Source organism: Caretta caretta, chromosome 10 (assembly GCF_965140235.1).
Source record: "Caretta caretta isolate rCarCar2 chromosome 10, rCarCar1.hap1, whole genome shotgun sequence".
Taxonomy (NCBI): domain Eukaryota; kingdom Metazoa; phylum Chordata; order Testudines; family Cheloniidae; genus Caretta; species Caretta caretta.
The window spans coordinates 54867531-54891350 of record NC_134215.1 but is presented as its reverse complement, the minus strand read 5'-3'; the positions used below and the strand labels follow the sequence as shown (position 1 = coordinate 54891350).

At 42.0% G+C, this 23820-nt stretch overlaps 1 protein-coding gene across 1 annotated transcript in view; it reads left to right on the top strand.

Moving 5' to 3' along the window:
* The window catches only part of KLF13 (KLF transcription factor 13), a 43576-nt gene extending 26256 nt beyond the window's left edge, over positions 1–17320 (top strand). Inside the window, exon 2 of the mRNA XM_048867108.2 lies at positions 11459–17320. Within this exon, the coding sequence (XP_048723065.1) occupies positions 11459–11751 (293 nt within the window). The 3' untranslated portion in view covers positions 11752–17320. The remainder of the gene's footprint in view (positions 1–11458) is intronic.
* Positions 17321–23820: the final 6500 nt, after the last annotated feature.

Sequence of the window (23820 nt, the reverse complement as noted above, 5' to 3'; positions counted from 1 at the left end):
GGCTCAGCCCTCCAGCCAAGTCACACAATCTCATCACATGATGGAACCTCTTCCAGGGTAACAGAAGTCCAACAGGACCTATCACTGTGCCCTTCTTGGTATTTTTAGCCCTGTCTTTGGGCTCAGTTCTCAGCCCTTTCTGGGCTAGCTTTAAGTCCATGTCTGCCCCAATATAGGGCAATGTCCCCAAGGCTTCCTGCCTGGAGACTACGTCCTGCCCTTCACTTGGGCCTCTAAACCAGCCTTATCCCCTTCTCAAGGCTTAGGCCACCCTGCCAGCAGCCAGTGGGACCCAGGACCACCCACTACTCTGGGTCCAACACAGGGACCCTATAAATAGCAACCACCTGCTGTTTCCTGTAATAGTTACTGCTGCTATTCCTTGGGCCATTTCCCACAGAACCCCTTCCTCTTTACCCTTACCTCAGGGCTGAAATTCTTCCTCACAGAATGCCAGTGTCACCAGAACCCATCTTCTGAGTCTCCCTTGAACTCCAGCAAAGCACACCTTCCTTGTTCCTCTGGTTCCCACCAGAAATTGCCCTGTTCAGCTCCTTTTATGTGAGCCCGCTGCACTCTGATTCGATGCTTCCCTGCAGCCTCTCTAGGAAGGCCTGGAGGACCCACCTTCACTGCTTGTTTTCTGGGGCAGGGTGTAGTAAAACTGTGAGGCCTGTAGCAGGGGTCCTCAAAGGGCTGGTACATCCCATCACACTATTACAGAGATAAGATTCAGGATCTGCATGAGATCATTGGACAGACTTGTATTAGAAGGGCTGGATTTCAATGAAGAGAGAACATATGTGGCAATGTGAGGAGGTATTTCACTAAGAGGATGTATTGTATTAAAAATGTGGAAATTCACAATTTAGTGTTTGAGGGGAATGGGCTTCCACTCAGGTTATGTCATGTCTTAACATTTTAAAGCAGCATTGTACTGTACCAAACTGAAAGGTCGTTACTTACTTTTGCACTTGGGGGGAGCTGACTGCAAATTTAGGGATAAAGTAGGAATTTTGCACTAATTATAATGTTTCGTTGCTTTTCATGGCTATCGTCATCATAGTAACTGAGTGGGTGTTCATCGTTCACTATTTGAGCAGTGGTGGTTGCGCATCTAATTTCTGCTCCCACATGGAATAAGTACACAAACACTTTCAGCACTCACCCTCACACACTGTAAAATAAAGCTGAAGTTTTGCAGTTTTGAAAAGTCTCTTTTAGAGAAACATTCATCCCAGTGTAAGCGGACGGCATGAACATTCATACGCAGCAAACAGAATGGCTGCAAGTACAGCAGAAGCATAGTTATTTAAAAGGTCAAGAAACTAATTGAAGATTTTTGGTGGTTGTTGCAGGTCTTGCTCAGTTCCAATTCTAGTAGTTGCGCTTGCATAGGGAAAGCTGAAGATCAAAGTAACTCTGTCAGCATCTTGGTAGGCCTGGTATTTGGTGGGTATATCTCAGTTGGGTTGGTGTGTGCTTAGAATCTACAACCCATACATCTTGGGTTTTGACAGAATTATTGCGAAAGCCAAAGAAATGAAAATGCTAGGGGAAAAATAAATTTTGGAACTTAGAAAGGCATGAGTTTCCACTTACAGGAATATGGAAATTTGGGAGTTGATTTTTTTCCCCTTTAGATTCTCTGCAAAGAAAGCACCATTATATAGCATCAAAGGTACATTTTAAAACCTCTGTTGCTTTGAGGAGGTTACAGGTTTCATTTTTCAACCAGCTTGAAGTGCCTTTGTGCAAACAGACATGAAGTGGAAATGGAAATATTCCCAAGTGCCTGCCAGTGTTATTTGAAGACTAGTTTTTAAAAATAGTCTATTAGTTTGTTCACTTAGAGACCAGAGTGCAAACCCAATAAACTAGACTGCATTGGTCTAATGTTCTTTCCTAGAATAGCATTTCCTCTTTTGGAGGAGGGACACTTTGGCTGCTCCTCTACTGATCCTCTGCCTCCTGTCCTCAGCACCCACTCAGCCAGTTGCAAAACAAAACAAAAAACCCAAACACTAAATTATGAATTTCTACATTTTTAATACAAGGATGGTGCTAGTTGGCATGTTCAGGTTTCTAGCTCTGTTTTGATGACAACATGCAATTCCCTTCCATGAACTAAATGACCAGATTACAGTTCACTTTGGACCAAAATTTCTGGCTTTGTGGTCACCAAGCCTCCAGCTGAGATGTCTTGAGGAATCCAGGATAAATAGAACTTCTTTGGAGAGCACCTACTTGCTGTGTGTGTTCTGAGCAGCAAACATGACCAGTAGAAGCTGTCATAAACTAAGTCAAGATATTAAGTTATAAGCATGTGAACCTCCATGTAATTAGGTTTAGATTTAATAATGCTCTAAGCCTTAGTGTTGACAGCTGTTCCATTTTTAATGGGGCAGTTCTGATTGCCAAATCTTTGACCATGTGTCCTATAAAACTGAAGATGTCCCAAATATCAAAGTCTGTCCAGGCAGCTCAGTTAGTTGTGGATTTTTCTCCTTTTTAAACCCACTGGTCTCTTTTCTAGCCTCTCTGCAGATTCTGGGCACTTGAAGAAGTAACTGTCCAGCTAAGCTGGTGAAACTTAAAGCAGCTTCTCTGAGCACACATGCACCTTAAAGACCATCCTCCACTATGCCTATCTTGTGGCACATTGCCACATAAGATATCCGTTCACTGCATACAGCTAACAATCCACATGGAATCAGGCTGCAAGCAGCTTAGTTGTGCTGTGACCATCTGCAGATGGCTAATGACATGACGCAGGTTGGCCCTTCTCAACCCCTCAGCTTGTGGCAGGTCGCAGGGGAACAAAACAAGAGTCTCTTTCTGAGGAGCAGGGATAAGGCAGGAAGAGCGAGGCTGTTAGCTACTGAGGGAGAGGGATGTGGCAGTGAATATCAGGGGCATTAGAAAGTTGATCAGAGGATGCATTATTCACACAACCTTCTTTCTTCATTAATCATCTCTTTTAAAAGGATTTTTGACTATTTTAGCAACAAAAATTAAACAGATGAAAGTTACTGAGAACAAAATAGTTTTGCCATTTCCTCTTGGCCTTCTCAGGAAAGGGTTAAGGTGTCAGCTGCACACTCAAAGCCATAACCGTGAGTGTACAAACAGTGGCTTTAAACCGAACCTTAAACACTTGCACACACTAGGGCTAGATCCTTGGGCCTGCCTGAGCAGTGCTCCATGCAGGACTTGAGAAGTGGAGGCAGAGGTGGTTTTGTACCCCCTTGTCCCCTGAACCTGCGGCCAGGTGGGCCCTGGCACAACTTAGAACAGCCTCCAAGTTTCTTTGAGTTATGCTAACTGTAATGACCTCCTAAGTCCTATTCCAGCAATTTAGGATCATTGGAGCACAGCCTGAATCTGTTCATAGCCCCTGCACTAAGGACTACAAAGGATAGTGGCATGCAAGGGAGAATCCTCAGCTGGCCATAGACCAGGTTTAAAGTCAGCTATGTACTACAGAGTGGCAGAAATCAGACTTAATAGAGGCCAACATCTGGCCCACTTCTTCTGTATTACTCGTCTCCGATGATGATGTGTAGCATGTGTAACTACAGATAACACAGATTTATCAAATGAAATCATCATACTAGGAAAAGAAGTACTTGTGGCACCTTAGAGACTAACCAATTTATTTGAGCATAAGCTTTCATGAGCTACAGCTCACTTCATCGGATGCATGAAAGCTCACAAAAGCTTATGCTCAAATAAATTGGTTAGTCTCTAAGGTGCCACAAGTACTCCTTTTCTTTTTGCGAATACAGACTAACACGGCTGCTACTCTGAAACCCATCATACAAGGGTGGTTTCAGACACAATTTACATGAACCCCTGTTAAAACTGACTCTACTTGCTTCTAAATCCTTTTCAGAAGCAGAGACAAGTTTCTCACACTGTTTCTATAGCAAGATAACACTCAGCACCGCACCTCACATTTACACAGTGAGTGTTTCAGATTTCCAGAACACAACAGGGCACACAAGGGCTTAGCACGGTTTTTCCCTTTGGGCTGTTTGGAGTTCAGGAAGAAGCCAGAATGTGCCTGCTTGTGTAATTTTGAATTAAGATCACTTGAATTTAGCTCTCCAATGTGTTATTTTTCCGTCTGTCTTATACTTTAATGCTGTAACTCCAGACACAAGCTGGATGATGTTATATGCTGTCACAGGAACAAGAGAGGTTGCAGTTCAGATTTCTTAGGATTTCTGGGATCCAACTTATTTAAATTGTTGTTGAATATTCTGTACCTTGTAAGATAGCCATGCACCTATTTCCTCTCCGAGGAGCCTAAATACAAGTTTGGGTTTTTGTTTTTTTTAAACCCTTGCAGTTCACCTTTCGGGATTGACTTCTTTTTGTGTGTGTGGCAAGATCTGCTACCAATGTCCATAATGTTCCTTGTCAGCAAAAGGATTCTCAGGTAGCCATGGTACAGTTTGAAGAATATCTACACAGTCTTCATTTGTTACACTAGTTTTCAGTCACCGTGCAATATTTCTACACTAACCTTTGGGGCCAAATCCTGCAGTTTTGTTACTAAGGCAAAACTCTTATTAGCTTCAGCATTGCATGAGCTAGAGCTGCAGGATTTGCTTCACAGAACACAAAGGAGAGCTACTTTAATACTGAAAGCTGCTTGGAGAGAACACTGTGTCCATGGGGTAATGCTTATGCAAGAAAAATGTACTGTGGCTGCATGTTCCCTGATACAATTAAGCAATCAAGTCATATAATCTCCAGTTCTGTTGATTGCTTTACTGCCAGTAAAAGGCCACTTATATAACCTGCCTGTACAGAAAACCACTTCTCTTTTGTGTGAGAGAGGAGGAGATTGATGGCAGCCTGAGAATTTCCATATGTGGTTTTGGAGGAAGCACTGCAGCTAGGACTCACCTTACTTAATACCCAAAGGCAGCTTTGCTCCTGCCCTCATGCTGATGTTTATAACTCCTCGCTTAAAGTTGTAGTTATGTTCCTGAAAAATGCAACTTTAAGCGAAACAATGTTAAGTGAATCCAGTTTCCCCATAAGAATTAATGTAAATGTTTCACCGGACAAAAGACTGTATTATAGTCTTATAATACACACACACACACACACACACACACAGAGATTATAAGTTTTAAACAAGCAATTTAATACTGGTACACAGCGATGATGATTGTGAAGCTTGGTTGAGGGGGTGAAGTCAGAGGGTGGGATATTTCCCAAGGGATGCCTTACTGCTAAATGATGAACTAGCAGTTGGCTGAGCCCTCAAGGGTTAACTCACTGTTGTTAATGTAGCCTCACACTCTACAAGACATCACGAATGGAGGGAGGGGAGACAGCTTGGCAGACAGAGACAGAGACACACACCCTGTGTGTGAGAGAGAGATGTGCATTGCTCCTTTAGGTACGCTGACCCCACTCTTAAGTACTCTGCCTTTTTCAGTGAATCAGCAAGCTGAGAGGGCAGCTGCTGACAGGAGGCTCCCTCCATCCTGTCATGTGTCCCCCCTGCTCTATGGAAGATGGGGTAAGCAGAGTGCAGGAGAAGGGGGGAGAGGGACACCCTGACATTAGCCCCCCGCCCCGGACAGCAAGCAGGAGGCTCCCTGGAGCAGCTCCAAGGCAGAGGGCAGGAGCAGCACATGGCAGTGGGGGGAGAGACAGCTGAACTGCCGGCAATTGATAGCCTGCTGGGCGGCTGCTGCTCAGGGAACTTAGGGGAGCGGGGAGCTGATGGGGAGCTGCTGGTTCACCCTGGTTCCAAGCCCCTACCAGCCAGCTGCAACAGGCTGCTCTTCCTGCAAGCAGTGGACAAAGCAGGCGGCTGCCAAAGACATTATAAGGGAGCATTGCACAACTTAAAACGAGCATGTTCCCTAATTGACCAGCAACATAACAACGAAACAACGTTATCCGGGACGACTTTAAGTGAGGAGTTACTGGAATGAGTTTGGTTTCTTTACGTTAGGCATCCAGGGCTCCTTCACTGTGACGTTTTTCTTTAAGGAGGACTTACCCCAGAGTTGGGAATCATTTTAGAAAACTAACCACCCCTAGAAGCAACCCTGCCTGCCAGTCATGGTTGGGAAAGGCAACTTCACCAGGCCAAGAAACTTTGGGGCAACTACAGAAAGGAAAATAGTCAAACTTTGACATGACTAGGGAGGACTGAAATGAGGGTGAGGAAAGTTGAACTGGAAGGAGGGGAAAAAGAGGGCATGGAAAGGAAGAGTACAGGGGCTGGTAGAGAAAGATCCTTTCCACCTATACCTTTGGGAATATTCAAGCTTCACTGTTTTTATTGCTTTAATGCCCATCATCCTCACTTTAATTGTTGACATGCCCCTCTATTAGCTCAGGCTGGTCATGTGGACAGACGTCACATTCTGGCCCATAATGACTGGCTCTCTATGAGTGCACAATGGGCCAATGAGAGGGTTGTGCAGTTCCATCCCCATCTCATCTTTTGTTCTGGGGTGCAGGGACCAGGTACTATTCCACTTCTGAGCTCCAGGACCTGGGGTCTCTTCTACCCTGAGGGGTGGAACCATAGTCCCACCTCCACTCTGGGCCGTCAACACAGCTGGCTGAAGGAAGGTAGGGAGGAAGGGAACAAAGAGTAAACACAGCATCCTTTCCAAATGTGAAGGAGCAGCTATGCTAGCATTCCAGGGCTGCTACAGGCATTGTGCCTGCTGCATGGTACTAAGCGCTGGACATAGAAAATAGCAGCTGATCATGTGCTAATTGATCAATAGGTGAGATACCATTTTGTTTTTCCTTCATGGTCAGGCTAACAAAAGAAGAGAAGTATTCCAAATTAACATTTCCCTTTACTATCTAAAAGCAGCCATTGAACAGAGAAAGTCTTCCCTGCCAACAGCATTTGCTGATTGTGGTTGCTATGAAAACACACACTAAGAAAATTAGTCTGGGTGATAAAGAGATCAGAAGCTTCCTCCAGGCCCAGCAAGAGCAATACTGAAACAGAAAACACACCCTTCCCCTTACACACACACGAAAAGCAGGGCTAATGGAAATGTTAAAGCATATCTATCATAGTAAAACATGTGCAGTACTCAGAGGGAAAGCAAAAAGAAAAATTAGATAGGAGACAACTTAGAATATTTCACAGGGTCATGCAAGAATTAAACAGAAAATGAATGTGTCCCTTGCTCCCCAATGTGGTAGTGGCGAGGAAAACATGCTTCTAGGACAGTGGTTCCCAAACTTGCTCCACCGCTTGTGCAGGGAAAGACCCTGGTGGGCCAGGCCGGTTTGTTTACCTGCCGCGTCTGCAGATTTGGCCGATCACGGCTCCCAGTGGCCATGGTTCGCTGCTCCAGGCCAATGGGAGCTGTGGGAAGCAGCGCGGGCCGAGGGACGTACTGGCTGCTGCTTCCAGCAGCTCCCATTGGCTTGGAGCAGCGAACCGCAGCCACTGGGAGCCGCGATTGGCCGAACCTGCGGACACAGCAGGTAAACAAAGCGGCGCGGCCCGGCAGGGGCTTTCCCTGCACAAGTGGTGGAACAAGTTTGGGAACCATTGTTCTCGGAGCATGGTGGTGGGGAGAGGGGGGGAAGGAATAATACATATCTTGCATCACTGAAATGTATGACTTTTGCCCAATCCAAGGAGTGGGGTTTTTATGGCCTCTGCATCTAGCACTCATCAGCTAATGTGGGTCAATCTCACACAGGGCCCTTGAGTTGTGGAATGAAGAGAAAAATGAGGGGTCCCTAGAAGATTCCTTCCCCACTCCCAAAATGGAAAATAAAGTGATGCTCAGATGTCATAATATTGCCTGTGGATTTGCTGAAACTGGGTCATACAGCAGAGCTGGCTACTCTTGTGATATATGGAGAGGAGGATTAGAAAGAGGCTGTGTGTTTGGGGGTTGAATATCTTCTGAGCTTTGTTAGCCATCACAGCTACATGAATGTGCTGGCTAGGTGCTCCTTTTAACATTACCACTTGTGTTATGGGTGGAGTTTCACACTTTTCTGCTCTTGTACGGCTTGCTTTATTATCATTTCACAGTGTCTGTACCAGTGGCGCCCGCAGCCTTTATGCACATTACACATGGTGTGTATCATTGCCAGCAGGGTTGCCAGAGTGTGACAGTGTTGGTGGAAAAAGGGGCAGTTCCCCCCAAGTCCCTTGTTGGAGAGGGTTCCCAGAATAGTGTTGGGTCCTGGCACCTGGGGATCACAGCGCCACTCAGGTGCGGCCTGTCCAGAGGTGGGCCAGCCAAACGTGAGTGGTACTATGATCCCCGTGTGCTAGGTCGCAACACCACTCACTCAGATTCGGCCCATCTGCTCCTCTGTCTCCATCAACGGAGGGGTAGATGAGCCAAACCTCAGTGGAACTGCGATCCTGTGTGCCAGGTCAGAGTGCCTGAAGAAAGGAGCTGGCCTCAGCTCTGCAACCCAGTGGGGGCTGAGCATGTCTCGGATTCAGCAGGCGAGCTGCTGGGACCAGAAGCTGCAGTGGGCACGATCCCACAGGGATTGGTGGTGATACTAAATCTCCCCATGTCGGTACTATGTGAAAATTTTGGGGAGGCGCCCCTAGTGTGTAGGTCCCTTTTTTGTAGTCTGCGTTTATTAAAAATCCAGAGATACTGTCACAGGAACAAATGTGAGCTTGATGTAATTGACAAGGTGAATAACTTATATGCCTACCAGACAACATAGAACCGGTGGTCTTGAAAACATGGAGTATGTGCTTCGTTTATTATTTAAATGCTGAAGCATTTGGTATCTCCTACTGCATGGAGGCACTCCCATGATTTCAGCTCATCTTTGCTCTCACCCATTATGGTAACAAGTTTTCATCTCGGTCTGCAGAAGATGAAGCATGCATCCTGATTAGCAAGAACAAGATCATCGCTCCCTGTGCATGGGAGACATAATCCGATTCTTGCTAATCAAAGATGCCTCTTAAAATCCCATGAGGGGGCATTTAGCAGTACTTTTGTCTGGCCTGTTATCAGTGCTGCTTGTCCCAGCAATATCAAAGATGCAGTACATCAAGACTACATGTCTTTTTAAGGGTATGTCTACACTGGGAGCTAGGGGTATAATTAACAGCTCGCGTTAGACATACTCACGCTAGGCATCCCGAGTACAATACCCCTCAAACCTCATGTACATGACAGTTGCTGCTGCCCATGCTATCCTGTCTACAATACTATTTTTAGCGCGCTAGCTTGAGCAGAGCTAGGGCAAGTATGTTTAATGCAAGCTGGGATTCACACCTATAGCTGCTTCCGTAGAGGTAGCCTAAAGTGATGCTCTAGCTCAGGGGTAGGCAACCTTTCAGAAGTGGTGTGCCGAGTCTTCATTTATTCACTCTAATTTAAGGTTTCACGTGCCAGTAATACATTTTCACATGTTTAGAAGGTCTCTTTCAATAAGTCTATAATATATAACTAAACAATTGTGGTATGTAAAGTAAATAAGGTTTTTAAAATGTTTAAGAAGCTTCATTTAAAATGAAATTAAAATGCAGAGCCCCCCTGGACCGGTGGCCAGAACCCAGGCAGCGTGAGTGCCTCTGAAAATCAGCTCACGTGCCGCCTTTGGCACACTTGCCATAGGTTGCCTACCCCTGCTGTAGCTCAACCAGGAGTTGTGGGCTTGATGCAAAAATCACTTGGTGAAATTCTATTGCCTATCTTGTGCAGGAGGTCAGACTAGATCATTATAATGGTCCCTTATGGCCTTAGAATCTTGGAACAGAAAATTCATCTTTTGGAATATCCCTTCACTGGCTGCCTCTTTTCCATCACATCAAATATAAACTACCTGTCTTAAATCTCAAGGCTCTTCACGACCTGTCACCATCCTCCCTATCATCTCTCAGTCACTCTCAAAGTCAACTCCTGCCTCTGACCAGCCTCCATTGCCCAATTCTTAAATTTTCAAACAGGACCCTTTGCGCTCTCTCCCATTTTGCATCTCATGCCTGGAAGAGGCCCCAGATACCCCTCCACAAAATGAACTAACTATCCTCCTTAAAACTCTCCTTGGCTATGAGGCCTACAGAACTGCTTTTTTGTCTGCTCAGAGAGAAGCTACTTGAGACTCAGCCCTGGTAAAGTCTTGTAGGCCTCACATGCAGAGAACTAAAGAAATAGGAAAGCACCTTCTTGTAGTGGTGCTGGAGCAATGTGTATAGTCGGGGTGCTGAGAGCCATTGAACCAAACTCTAAACCCTGTATATGATGGAAACCACTTCAAGCCAGGGGGTGCGGCAGCACACCCAGCACCTCTAGTTACAGCACCTTTGCATCCTGAAGAATTCCAATACGTTTAACACACATTGACAGTAAAGGAGCCTCAACCAGCCAACAGCTTGTACATTAGGCCCAGAAATTTGGCTGAACCAAAGATACCTACAGGGTCTAGTTGGGAGGCCCATATTCAGAACAAATGATGTTTTCTATTTGGTTTATTCTATGCAATATTTTTACTTCTGTTGTTGGCACAGAATAGTTGCAGTCCTCTAAGCATTACAGATAGCACTATAAACTTATCCACAATTTTAGGAAGTATAAGTGAGTACAACTAGGAAGTCTTTAAAAAGTAGGTTATCACAAGAAAATTAGAAGATTCAGATTAATAAAATATACCTTTATATTTTTAATGAATTTTATGAGCCACTCAGCTACTACAGAAGTGGGGGTTATAGAAACGTGTTACATATAACAGATAGAACTTTTATGCATAGCTAATCAAAGCACTTTAAAGAGGAGGGCATGTACCATTATCCCCATTTTACAAATGGGGAAATTGAGGCCCAGAGAGACAATGTAACTTGCCCAAGGCCATGCAGCAGGCCAGAGGTAGATCTGGGACTGTATCCCAGGTCTTCTGATTCCCAGCCCAGTGCCCTATCTACTGGACCACACTGCTTCTTTGTATAACCTACGTATGGTCCCGGTGGTATCAAGTCCAGTTACTTTATCATCACCTTTGTGAACCGCCACAGAAACTGACCTTGTGAAATGCTTCCCAGGTTTTACAGTGAGCCAAGCGGATGCTGAGATATCACTTTGGGGGTTCAGAGAATGCTCTGCAGATGCACAGGCAGTGCAGATATGATCAATAAAGTCCATAGTTACATAGGGTGGGCCAGATTTTCAGGGCACTGAGCTCCCATGGCTGTCCTTGCCTTCACTGAGATTAGCAGGTACTCCGCACCTCTGAAGATCAAACCATACACTAGAGTCACTCATTATATGGAGCTCCCAGTAACTTGGAATACAACAACAGCCTCCGCTTAGACCTTTCACCTGCCTCCCTCCGGGAGGAATGATATCCACTCCACCCCTTACCTCCCACATTTTTCCTCTTTCATACATAAAACACGAGAAACATTGTGCTTGCATTGCTAGCCCTTGTAATTACAAAGACCGTGTCATTCTTTTTGCAGGAGAGAGGCCTTTTGAATGCAGCTGGCAAGAATGCAACAAGAAGTTTGCTCGCTCCGATGAGCTGGCCCGGCACTACCGCACTCACACTGGAGAGAAGAAGTTCGGCTGCCCTCTCTGCGAGAAGCGGTTCATGCGCAGCGACCACCTGACGAAGCATGCCCGTCGCCATGCCAACTTCCATCCCAGCATGCTCAAGAGGCGGAGCGGCAGCAGCTCCAGAACAGGGTCTGTCAGTGACTATAGCCGTTCGGATGCATCAAGCCCCACCATCAGCCCTGCCAGCTCCCCGTAAACCTACCTGCACTGGATGTCAGCACTTTGCCTCTGACACTTATTGTGGAGTTGAATTTGTGTTGCACACAGTTTTAAAACTGTCGCTTATTTTGTTTTGTTTTTCAAATCAGTAAGTAGCTGCCTCTCACTGCAACTTCAAAACAAGAACTCTTCACCTCGCCAAACAGGTGGCTGGTCTAACCTCACGGACAGACGGATCTTAATGTCCCACTTAGTGGCTCCTGCTGCCTCAATATTTCATATGTTTTACAGCCAAAAACAGATGCTCTTGATTGTTGTTTATATATAAAAAACCCAGAAAACCTTAAAAAAAACCTATGTATAATTCACCTCAGGTGTCCGAGCAGTTTTGAGAGATCGGACTGCACAACACAAGCATACATACAGTTACAATTCAGTTGTGTTGGGCTTTTCCCCCCGCCCCCTTCTCCTTTCTCAGGGATGGCTATTTATATTACACAATAAGTACAATGAAGACATACCTTTGCCACAACCTTACTCGGTAAATATATTTGCACTCAGAAGCATTTTGTTGGGTTTTTTTCCACACACGTGGGGAAAAAACAAACAAACTAGTACTGGAAGTTAGTGCCAGGCTCTTTTATTGTTTGATTTCAGTTACATCCTACCTTTGGGGGGCCAACTTTTTCATTTAGTGCTCTTTGCTTTTGAGAGCAAGCAATCCTTTCATTTCTCACCGCAGATGCTCCAAAAACCAACTTCCCGTTGCGAAAATCTTCCTGTCTGAGTTGGATAAACTTTTCTTTTTAAAGCTAGATTAACTTCTGAGAAAGATTTCTAAATGAGATGCCTTAATCAAATAATCTAAACACAAGGAAACACATTTACACTGGTTAACAGCTTTTCCAGCAAGGTGGTATGGAATTTTGGAGGCATTTTGTCTTCTAGCTCTCTGAGTTATAAGATCTCTCTGCACTGCCTATCGAATATGGGACCAACGAAATATTAAAGCAAACCACATTGACTTGAACAACGTTCTTTTCCTTTTTTTTTTTTTAAATAAAAAGAACTGAGAAAAGGTAGCTGAACCAATGCCCATCAAAACCTTTATCAAGGTACTTACTTACTGTACAGCTGGATGCTAACACAAAGAAATTGCTTAAGACAAAGTTTCTGTACACTGTTGCATCATAACTGTGGTCACTGATAAAAAGGAAACAAAAAACGTGCATTTTTAAAAATGTGTTACAAAAATGGTGTTTTAGCTAAAAAAATACTTCAGGCTTCTCTGTCACCTGTAGAGCAGCATTCTATAAAGCAATGTCCCCTTCACCTATGAGACATTGTATATTAAAAAGGGGAGTTTAGATTTTTCTATTAATTTTTAATACTAGACCACTTTATCAGGTATATATCTGTGCTTTACAAATGGTATATAATATAGCAAAGGACCAGAATATTGTGATGTCACAGAGACCTCATTGTCAGAAAATACACTTTGTTTGGATTGGCTGGTTCAGATGGTGCATATTAAAAATTCAGGTGCTTTTGGTTTTGGATTTTTTTCACATTACTGTAAAGAATAAATGCAGTCAAGTGTAGCACAATGAAAAGAAACTCAATACACCAAACCTGCTGTTTGATATAAAGTTAATGCCTCCACATTCCAAAGGAGTCTTGATCCATATCTTACTTGCTGCTTTGCATTGATCCAATTTTGCTAGATTTTTAAAAAAAATTGTACTGTACATTAACTGTGAGAGGCTAGTATATTATAGATTTGTAAGTAGTTTCATAGGTACTTGCATACCATTTACATTGTTGATAATACCAAGCGCTCTTTCAGTTGTAAGATTGGTAACTGCTTAAACACAGGTTAAAGTGCAGATATTTCAGTATTTTTGTGTATATTTGTTTCAAACTTCACCTTTACAAAAACAATTTTTTTCTATTGAATTGTAAAATCACATAAGGCTGGACATTCTGGCTTCGTATGATGGATGGAAAAAGCCTTTTGACAGAAGTCCGATTATTGTTTAACTTGTGTGATGAGTTGCCTAAATACTGTCGGTTTAGGAAAAGCCATGTTCATTTACCTCCCTAGTTACAACTGTTGTAATCTCTTCTGATAAAATACACAACGTTGATATTTTAATACAATTCAGGTAGCAGGAATTCACTTTCCAATAGCTTTTGCAGCTCATAAAAGTGCTTTTGTGCTGTAGTTAGTAAAGGGATAATAAAGACAACTAGCTTAGAGAATTGTACCGGTCAGTTGGGCCTAGTGCGCACACTCTTAAAACAATTCATTAAGTGTAAAAAATATTTCTCTCATCATGAATAAATCTTACTGTAGGGATAAGGATAAAGGAAACAAAACTGAAAACAAAGGATGATTACGAAGTACTCATCAAAAAAGTGATGGCCTTTGTATGTTATGGCTTCAATCGGGTATGCTTTATCATCTCCAAAGAAAGCATTATTTTCTTCTTAGTTCTGTTGCATAAGCAGAATACAATTCCATTCCACCCATTATACTACATGGTGACATAGATTTAAAACAGGTTCTTGACCTATCACTGAATGCAAAATTCAAGTTTATAGGGTATACTATGAATTAATGTAACTCAGGTAAAGATATGGATTAGTTTATAAGCAAAATGCTTTGACAGTCTCAGTCTAGCTATAGCAAAAGTTTGTCTCTACTGCTCTAGCAGCACTGGAAGAGGATAGTAAATCCATTCTGAATAAATCTTTTACCCAAACAACAAACTGTAACTTTTATCTGCCTGCTCCCAAAAATATTTGGAATCATTCTGTAAAGTTAGATGGGAGCAAAAATATTGAATGCAAGCTGTTCTCAGTGGAATTCCCAACTCAACCAAATAATCTCATGAGAAAAGCCATGCGACCAATTTTATTCTTAAATTGGGGCAGTATCTGCGTCAAACCTTCAAACCTTTTTAATTTCCTCAGAGATAAAATTTTGTAGTTAATATTCTGATCTGTCATGTGTTAAGACCCTGGCTAGAGTTTCAAAACTTACATTAAATGCTTTCTACATTAGTGGTCATAAAGATTATGAACATTTAGGTTCTTGTTAATGCCAGATTAATAGTGACCCACACTAATGCTTCTGTAAATGGATCAGCAAATTGATTCAGAGACACAATGATTGGATTTGAACAGCACCTCTCTCAAGATTCTCTTAGCTAAAGAGACAGTTTTGGTTTCTCCAGCGTTTGTCCAGAAGCAGAAGTGGCAACAATATCATAAGATTCTGTTCTCATTCCTCAGTTTTGGCAGACTCAAGTAGCCTAGACTGTTCAGATAAAGCATTTGAAATCTGGATGCTTATCCAAACAGACCCCAAACTCCAAACCTTTTGTTGTTTTATCCAACATTCTGACTTAAAAACTAGTCTCCCATTACTACACCCAAACTGAACATTCAGGATACACTGCTTTGGCTAAGTACAAATTCTTCCCACTCCTCTATGTCATGTGCTTATCTCCTTCCTTCCAAGCACAGAGACCCAAGCACTCAAGCTGATATGGCTGGTCCTGAACAATGAAATTGCCTTGAGATTATAAATTTTTGATTTTACTCAACAATAAATTAATTAATAGCAGCAAACAATAAAACCATTAGGATTTGTTTACAGTTGTCCCCAGCCCTGGTCCTAGCTCCTTTTGCTGTAGTTAAACTGAAGTGCCACGATGTATGAAGAGCCTGCAACAATGAAAATGATCGTTTTAGTTTTCTTGGAAATTGTAAAAAGAAAAGGAGTACTTGTGGCACCTTAGAGACTAACCAATTTATTTGAGCATGAGCTCACGAAAGCTCATGCTCAAATAAATTGGTTAGTCTCTAAGGTGCCACAAGTACTCCTTTTCTTTTTGCGAATACAGACTAACATGGCTGTTACTCTGAAACTTGGAAATTGTAAAGATTGCTGTTCTCCATTAAACGTCCATTAAAATAAACTGAAGTCTGATTGACTGTAAACTACACACAGTTTGATATAAACTCTGCTTTATGTTTTATCAGCATTAAGGAGTTAATTTTGTTGTGGAGCTGGAACCAGCACGATCCGAGGACAGTAGTTTGTTCCCTCCATGGACTTCTACTTAGATACTTCTACATATACAAATTTATTCCAGTTACCAGAAAATTGCAATATGATCCATTGGACATGGTTTAACTTCCCTCTGTGCAAAACCCAAAGTGCATTAATGGTCATAAAACTTCAGTTTCCTGACCTGCTTCCTAGAAAGGAATCCAGCATGGTAAGCTCTAGGCAGCTGGGCTGTGTCATATGAGGTGCCCCCACATCCTTAAAGTCTGCAAACTAGTTGGCTTCTTGCTTTTATAGCATTTGTTTACATTGGGTAATGGTAAAGGTATATATTTAGAACAAAACAACAAAAGCCTATGTTTGATAGGAACACCTAATTTCTGTATAAGATGACATGTCTTCTCTATGTACCGTACCTTCTTCACCACATTATTACTTGCAATAAATTCTAGCCCTGCAAGCTTCTGTACAGCTTTAAACCCTCATTACCTTGTATCAAGAAGTTCAATGCTTTTTTATGTTTTATATAGCCAGTATAGAATCAGGTATAGGAAATGGCCATGTGAGAGCTCATGAAGACCCCATTCGATTTCACACCTGGCTTTGTTCAGTCAGAGTATCTGATGTGAGTTCTAAGTTTTGTACTGCATGAATTGTGTTATGTTTTGAGAACATGCTTTATGAACAAAGAATAAGGAAAATAAGACTCTTTATATTTAAAGCTTGCCTTCTCATAGCCACTTGTGTTGCTAATTTCACCAGCGGATGTCCACAAACTGACTTTCTGGTGCTCTGTTACTCCCATATGCCCCATGTTTGTGCATATAGATGCTCATGTGTAGATTATGACAGTGAGCAGTATAATGGGTTTATATATTTTTAAGTGTTGGGGATGATTATATAGTCAGCAGGTGGAAGAGAACATAACTGAGTAGTGCTTGTTTACCCCCAAAAGAATAAAAAATATAGAGTGCAAGAAACAATACTCAAGGGAATTATAGGTATCCATTTTGTTACAACTTGTGATGAGTCTGACCCAAAATCCTAGAAACAAACATCTTGGGACTTTGGGAGAATTTGAATCTCCATCTGAACTTTGGGGTTTAGGCCCATCTTTAGTTACAACTACAGTTAGTTGTATATGTACATTGTGTGTGTGTATGTGCGCACATGTTCATGCACAGACACACGTTTTATACATATTTTTCACTTTTGGTGAAATTTGATGTTACACACATCATTTTTACCTGGACAGTTTTATCAACAGCATTTTAATGCTTTCCTGGATCACTTTTTACCTTTCTAAATCACTACATTGAAGTATTACAGTTGTACAGTTATATGCTGATCTATTCTTGCTCTGCTGTAACTTTTTATGTATTTTGTACTGCATAGAGTATATATTGTAACAATGTCCTAAGCAAAAAAAATTAAAAAATTAAAAAACCCAGTTGTAAAATACCATCTTAACTTGTATGCATGGTTAATGACATTTACATTTTAAAATAAAAGTTATAATTAAAAAAGATCTGTTATTTCTGTCATTTTCCTTTCCTTGGGCATAGAGTAAGGGTATTTATGCAGCTGCTAGGAATTTTTTCACCTAAACTGAAATAATTACTTTTCAGTGGGACAAAAAATAAGGGAAGGTTTATACGTCTAATCAAAACAAAAACAAAAAAACCCCACCCTAGTGGAAATAGAGATTTGCTTTGAGATACTGATTTCATTTACAGGTTTTTGAATGTCATAGATCTGATGAAATTAAACATAGTATTACTGTAAAACTGAGTAAATTTAATATCAACACAAACTCTATGCATGAGATTGATACATATATATATGCTCTTTTTTGCCTTTAACTGGGATTTTATGATTACAGAGTCAAATCCAGAAGTCCTTACCGAAGACTTATGCTCCCAATAATCCCATTGACTTCAGTTTTGTTGTTTTGACCTGTGCCTGCCGATAGTGGGGGGAGGGGCAGCAGAGTGAGGGCAGCTGGCTTCAGCGGTGTTACTGAGCATGATCAGTCCATGAAGGGTAAGTGGTGATCGATAGCTTCAATGAGAGTGGATAAAATTCAAATTCAAGAGCTCTTCAATTACCTGTCTACTACCATCTTTCTGTGGCTTGGCACTTGGGGAAAAAAAAAACTTTCCCAAGTCGAGTTTGTGTAAATCAAATAACGAAGTTCACAGACATTTCCTATGGTCCATTAGCTTGAAAGTTCTTCTACAATGCAGAACCCTTGAAATACACATTTTAAAAAATATAGTTTCAGAAATTAACTACCACCAACTACTGAGAAAACAGAAAAGCGCACGTTAATGCTGAAAGGGAATGTAATGATTGTGAAATGTACTGCATATGCAGCATTAGACAGTCAAGTGCATCCATTTCCCCATTATGTTTGACTAATGCAGGGGTAGATGAATAGATTTTCTTCAAACTTGCAAGTAGGATGAAAAAAAAAACCCAAATTCCCTTCTAAAGGTCATTTCTTGGGAAAGTTAGAAGCCACTGAAAATATGGGTTTAGAATAAAAGTGCTTTCTCGACCATAAGTACTGAGTTGCTACCTTAATACTATAATGTTATATGCCTACACACCCAGACACCCACACATTTGTATATATTTGTTAACACATTCTAATCCAGAGAAGAAACTGCTGTTGTCAGGTTGATAAATGTCTGAGGTTTCTGCCTTGCCTATGACTCAACACTTTACCATTAAATGTTTATAACCTTGGCAGATGTTCATCTGTTCAGAAGATAATAGATCATGTAGCTGGATCTACAATGGGATTTTCCTATGGTTACCTGCAATTGCATCTCTAAGTGTCAGGATACTCCTCCTTAAGGTTCATTCCTTCTGGTTTTCAAGGAAACAAACCCACAGTACATGTGCTAACTGATCACAGGAGACTAATTAGAACTACAAAAATATAAATGCAGTGTAGATAGAGACAGAAAGAGGAGAAGTCAGAGAGAAAGGAGACCGAAGCAGAAAAAAAGATGGGAGAAATATGAAGGCCAAAAGGATCAGAGAGCCCAACCAACATTTGAGCAGGCCAAAAGGGTACAGCCTAGTCTCATTGGGCTCAAAAATCTCAGGGCTGGCTAGCTGGTATTTTCAAATACCAGATTGTGCTATGTTTGCTAACAGCAAAGTGTAAAGCAAAAAGTAGGGAGCTATGTCATATACCAATTAAACAGGGGAGGCAGATGTGCCTAACCGCAGTGAGTTTGTGGCAATGCTTAGGGCATAAGTGGTGAGGTGGGGGAAGGCATTAATGGGCTTCTTGACCAATATTCCAGACATGGGAGAGAAGTCTGGATGTCAAACATCTGAGAGACAGGCTGCAGCAGGAGAGGAGAGGAAGCACGAGAGAGATAGAGAGAGAGAGAGATTTCTTGGGAGACAGGATAGTGCTTTGGGCAACTCACTGAACAGACTATATAAATCTAGGAAGAGACTCCAGCTTGGGATTTCAGATGGGAAAAGGCCTATAAGTGAAGTACTGCTAGAGAGGCCTAAATAATAACCTGCTAATTACTCTACCTACTCAAAGAGAAAAAACACTCTAAAATGCAATTGTTGTCTCATCATAATTGTAAATAAAGGATCAACCTGCCCTACTGATTGGCGATGGCAGGAGGAAAATTTATTCTTTTGACTACCACTGGCTGGAGTGAAGATTCATCTGACAAGAGGGGGTGCTACCAGGGCTGGGCTAAGAGAAGCCCTTACTGTGGTTTTGCTGCTGGCAGTGCCCCGTGCTGAGCTAACATTTGCTTTCTTTGTGTCAACGAATAAACTTTATTGACCAAGCAAGAGTGGGCCTGAGCCTGCCAGCCGGGCTGAGGCAAACTCAGAGGCAGGCCAAAATGAAACAAAGCCAGAAGCAATTGTTCTCCAGCTCAGTGTGCGTGTTACAGGCCCTCAGGCAGGATTGAAATGCAGGAAACTGTTCTTTTGCACTTTATGTGCATTTCTTTATGGAAGCAAGCCTGCCACCTATGGGCAGGAGGGAAACGAATGCCGTGCTGTCTCTACTGCATGTACTGCATGGACTGCTTCACCTCTCTGTGGGATTGCATGTACCTCAGAAAAAACAATAAGGCTGGGTGACAATGAATAGAAATAGCAATCGAGAGAGATTTGAAAGGGGTGACGTGATGGGGAGGAAGATGGCTCTGATAGTGACACTTTGCACAGACTGGAGGGTACAGCATGTCATTCCTCAGTAAATGGGATCCTGTGTCTTTAAGAAGTGAGTGTTTGCATTTTCCCAGGCTCTCTTATTGTAGAGCTAACTCACTAAGTGAGTCATTTCTGTAAGATCCTGGAGACAAAACAGATACAAACCATAACAAAACACAGCAGCAAGAGAAAGAGAAACACTCCTCCCCTCCCTTCCCCCCCCTTTATACCAACAATCCAACACACCAAAACCTTCCCAGTGGAGGAGAAACAAGAAACAGACAAACAACTATTTGGCTATCTCCTGAGTCTCTTTGGGGCAAGAAAATTTTACCTACTCATTGCCACATACAGTAAATTGCAACGAGAGTTTGCTAACTTTTATTTCTAAACATCAAAGGCTCTGGATTTTCCCCCCAGGCTTTGTTTTTTCCTCAGCAAGTCAGATGGATATTTGGAAATCCCACTCATTTGCAACAATACTCCTACCGTCTTCCTTTCTGCCTCCCCTCCCGTAACTGCCTGCAACCTCACTTTAATATCCCGTATTTAAGAGCCTGCCTCTCGGCCAAAGGAGATAGGATGGGCACTCCCTTCAGTGCCCAGACCCAAAACCATAATTAAACCAAGTTTCCTATGCCAAAATGCTGAATCACCTCAGATCAGGACCCGACAGAGTATATTTTTCCTTCTTTGTGTTAAATGTCCCCCCTTTTTATCCAATGATTGTTCCTACACTGATAGCAACTTTGATCCCTCCAATGTTGTGGATAACTGAGGTACATGGACTTTATGCAGTAATGGGGACATGGCATACATCCACATCTTCTAGCCTCATAACAACAAAAGTCGCAGTCTTTAGTCATATGCTATATCAGTGGTTCTCAAACTTTTTTTTCCACGGACCACTAGAAAATTGCTGAGGGTCTTGGCGGATCACTTAATGATCTTTCCAAATGTTGTTTGTACCGTTAGTTAACTATTCTAAAGCGCTTTGGATAAAAGCGCTATATAAAAAAAACCCTTTATAATAATTAACTTTTTTTGTGCTACAAATAAAAGCACACAACTAATATTTTAATATCAGTAGTCTTACCTTTCTAATGCAATGGATGTGCCCTCTCTCCCCCACCAAAGCAGCCCCCGAGCTGGGGCTGGGAAGAAGGGGCGTCTCTCTCCCCCACCACAGCAGCCACAGAGCTGGGGCTGGGAAGGAGGGCCATCTCTCACTGGCAGTCGCAGCCCTGAAGCTGGGGAAGGTCACCTCTTTCTCTGGCCACCGCAGCCCTGTACATTCCAAATTCCCTCTACCCCCTCTTCTCACCCCACTGCCCCCTCCCACCTACCCCTTATTCCCCCCAAGGCCACCGCCTCACCTTACATGTGCGTCTTCACCAGGGTCCAGAAACCTAATTATTGGAACCATGCCTGCGCAGCTCCACTAATTAGATGGGTGGCCTTTCATTCTCTCATGTGTGGCCGCCCAGGCATGCATCTTAGAGGGAATTATCTGTGGACCACCTGAATGGAGCTTGCGGACCGCTGGTGGTCCATGGACCACAGTTTGAGAAACTCTGTGCTAAATTATTAGATCCCTAATCTGCCTGCATAGAGCTATGTCATTTGTACATGCAGAGAGAAAGGCAGGGCGTGCAGAAATGGCTTCAACATGACTCAGTACCCAAGGGCTTGCATCTTTTCTTTGGGACCAGATAACAGGATGATTTGTCCCTTAAGGCACTGCTGAACAGTCTATCTCAAAAGCAGATGTACTAAACAACTGCTTCAGGAAGCAGGAGTAAACTGAAATCTCAGCAGATTCAGGGCATAAGAACCTTGTGGGACACAGGACTGGATGAATAACAGCATATGGTGAATAAAACAGGACTGGCTAGTGACTTCCCACGGAAAAACTCCACTGGATATTTCTGGACTTAACCTATCCCCTTTTAGGAGAGATAATTAATACAGAAGGGAAACAAGAAAGGAAATAAACTTAGGTTCTAAGTCCCAGAAAAGAACATTTTGTATTCTCTGCAAAATCACTATGATTAAAGAGAGCTGAAAAGGGTAGATTACATTTCAGCAGTAAAAATATGCTACAAAACTGTAAAAATTGCATGTTATATTGTGTTTGCTAAGGCAGCTGAAGATTTTCCACAAGACAGCACTCCACCACTTACCTGTTATTAAATATGAACTAAGGAAAGGCAGAAGAGCCATGTTGAAAATAAATCTCAGCTCTGTCTTTGATTTTGCAGAGTGCTCATCTGCAGTGCTACTGCTGGTATACCTCATACCCGAATTCTGACTTCCAGAACAACTGGTAGAAAACTCCAGATCCATAAGGCAATTTATTCACCGGAAAAAAAAGAATCCAAAAAACAAATGTAATCATCAACAAGGAATCCTTTTCAACCACGTGCAAAATCCATCACAGAGCCTGGCTTATCTGGGTGATGGAATTAAGCAATGAGAATGTTTAAATATATATTTAAAATACCAAAAGCAGAGGCTTAAAATAATCTGTTTGAGACTGAGGTCTATTGATAAGAATAGAAAAAAATTATTAAAGAAGTGGGGATTGAAGGGGAGGGATCTTAGTGGAAACCAAAGAAACTCTTGGACTGAGAAGTTAAAGCATGATAGAACACTGCGTGCTATGGTAATAGGATTAAACTGTTATTGTACTGATAATAACGGACTCGATTTATGCCTCTCAGCATGCCCTAAGGCCTTATGTTACATTTGGTATTATCAACATTAATGGAGACTTTGCTAGCAGAAGAGAAAAGGAGGAACCTGTATCTAAAATCTCTGTGCCCTAACCCCACTTCTCTTCCATTTCTGTCTTGATTTCCCAGGTCATACTTTCATTCAGAGCACCAGCCTCTTCATGGTAGGTGCTATGTCCATCTCATTTGTCTGCACAGCATCCAGCACTATATAACTGAACAACTTCTGTCACGATGGAGAAGACACCATTAAACTTGTTAACAAGTTCCAAACCAAAACCTCTTTAATTGCCTATTACACAAATAAAGATTTTTTCATAACAGGCATCTCAACATTTTTACGCTGATTCCAGTTTATAAATTCCAGACTTTACAGGAACCATTGCAAGGATTATCAGATCAGATTGGAGAACGTCAGTGGTGTAATGTAAAACCCCTCTCTCACATTGAAGATGCAATCACACTCTATGAACACTTATGAAAAAACATCTTTGAGAATTGTCAGGCTTCTTTTTGAAGAGTTGCATGATAATTCCATGTTTGAATTGGAACTGTCATTTACCGTATGCATGTCTGAGATCTGGAAAAAAAAATATGTCTAGGAAAAATCTCTGGGAATTATTAAATGCAAAACGTTTCCTACTTTTACTAAATGATAAATGCTTGCCACTGTGTCACTTATTAGACAGACAGTACCTCTTTGCCAACTCTCTACTTCAGGATCTGTTTATTTCTAAGCATGTAGACAGATAATTATATTAGTTGAAAGGGATTATAAAACAACTGACGTAATAATTACATGCCATCTAATTCCCCCCCAATAAATAATGTTTTGGATTTTTTTTTAAATTGCAGCTATATCCATAATGAGCTATTGGAGTCACCAGTCCAGGCCAGGCCACAGTTAAATAACACACAGTATGATACAATACAAATGAGATGGATGTCATTTGTATTTTCTATTTGTATTCAATTGTCTTTGACAATAAAATGTTAAAAGTCAATTTTTCTGCAAACCTTTTAAACTCAGATTTTCAAGGTACCCCTATGAGGACTAATAAAATAGTAGGGTTTCTGTGACAATTTC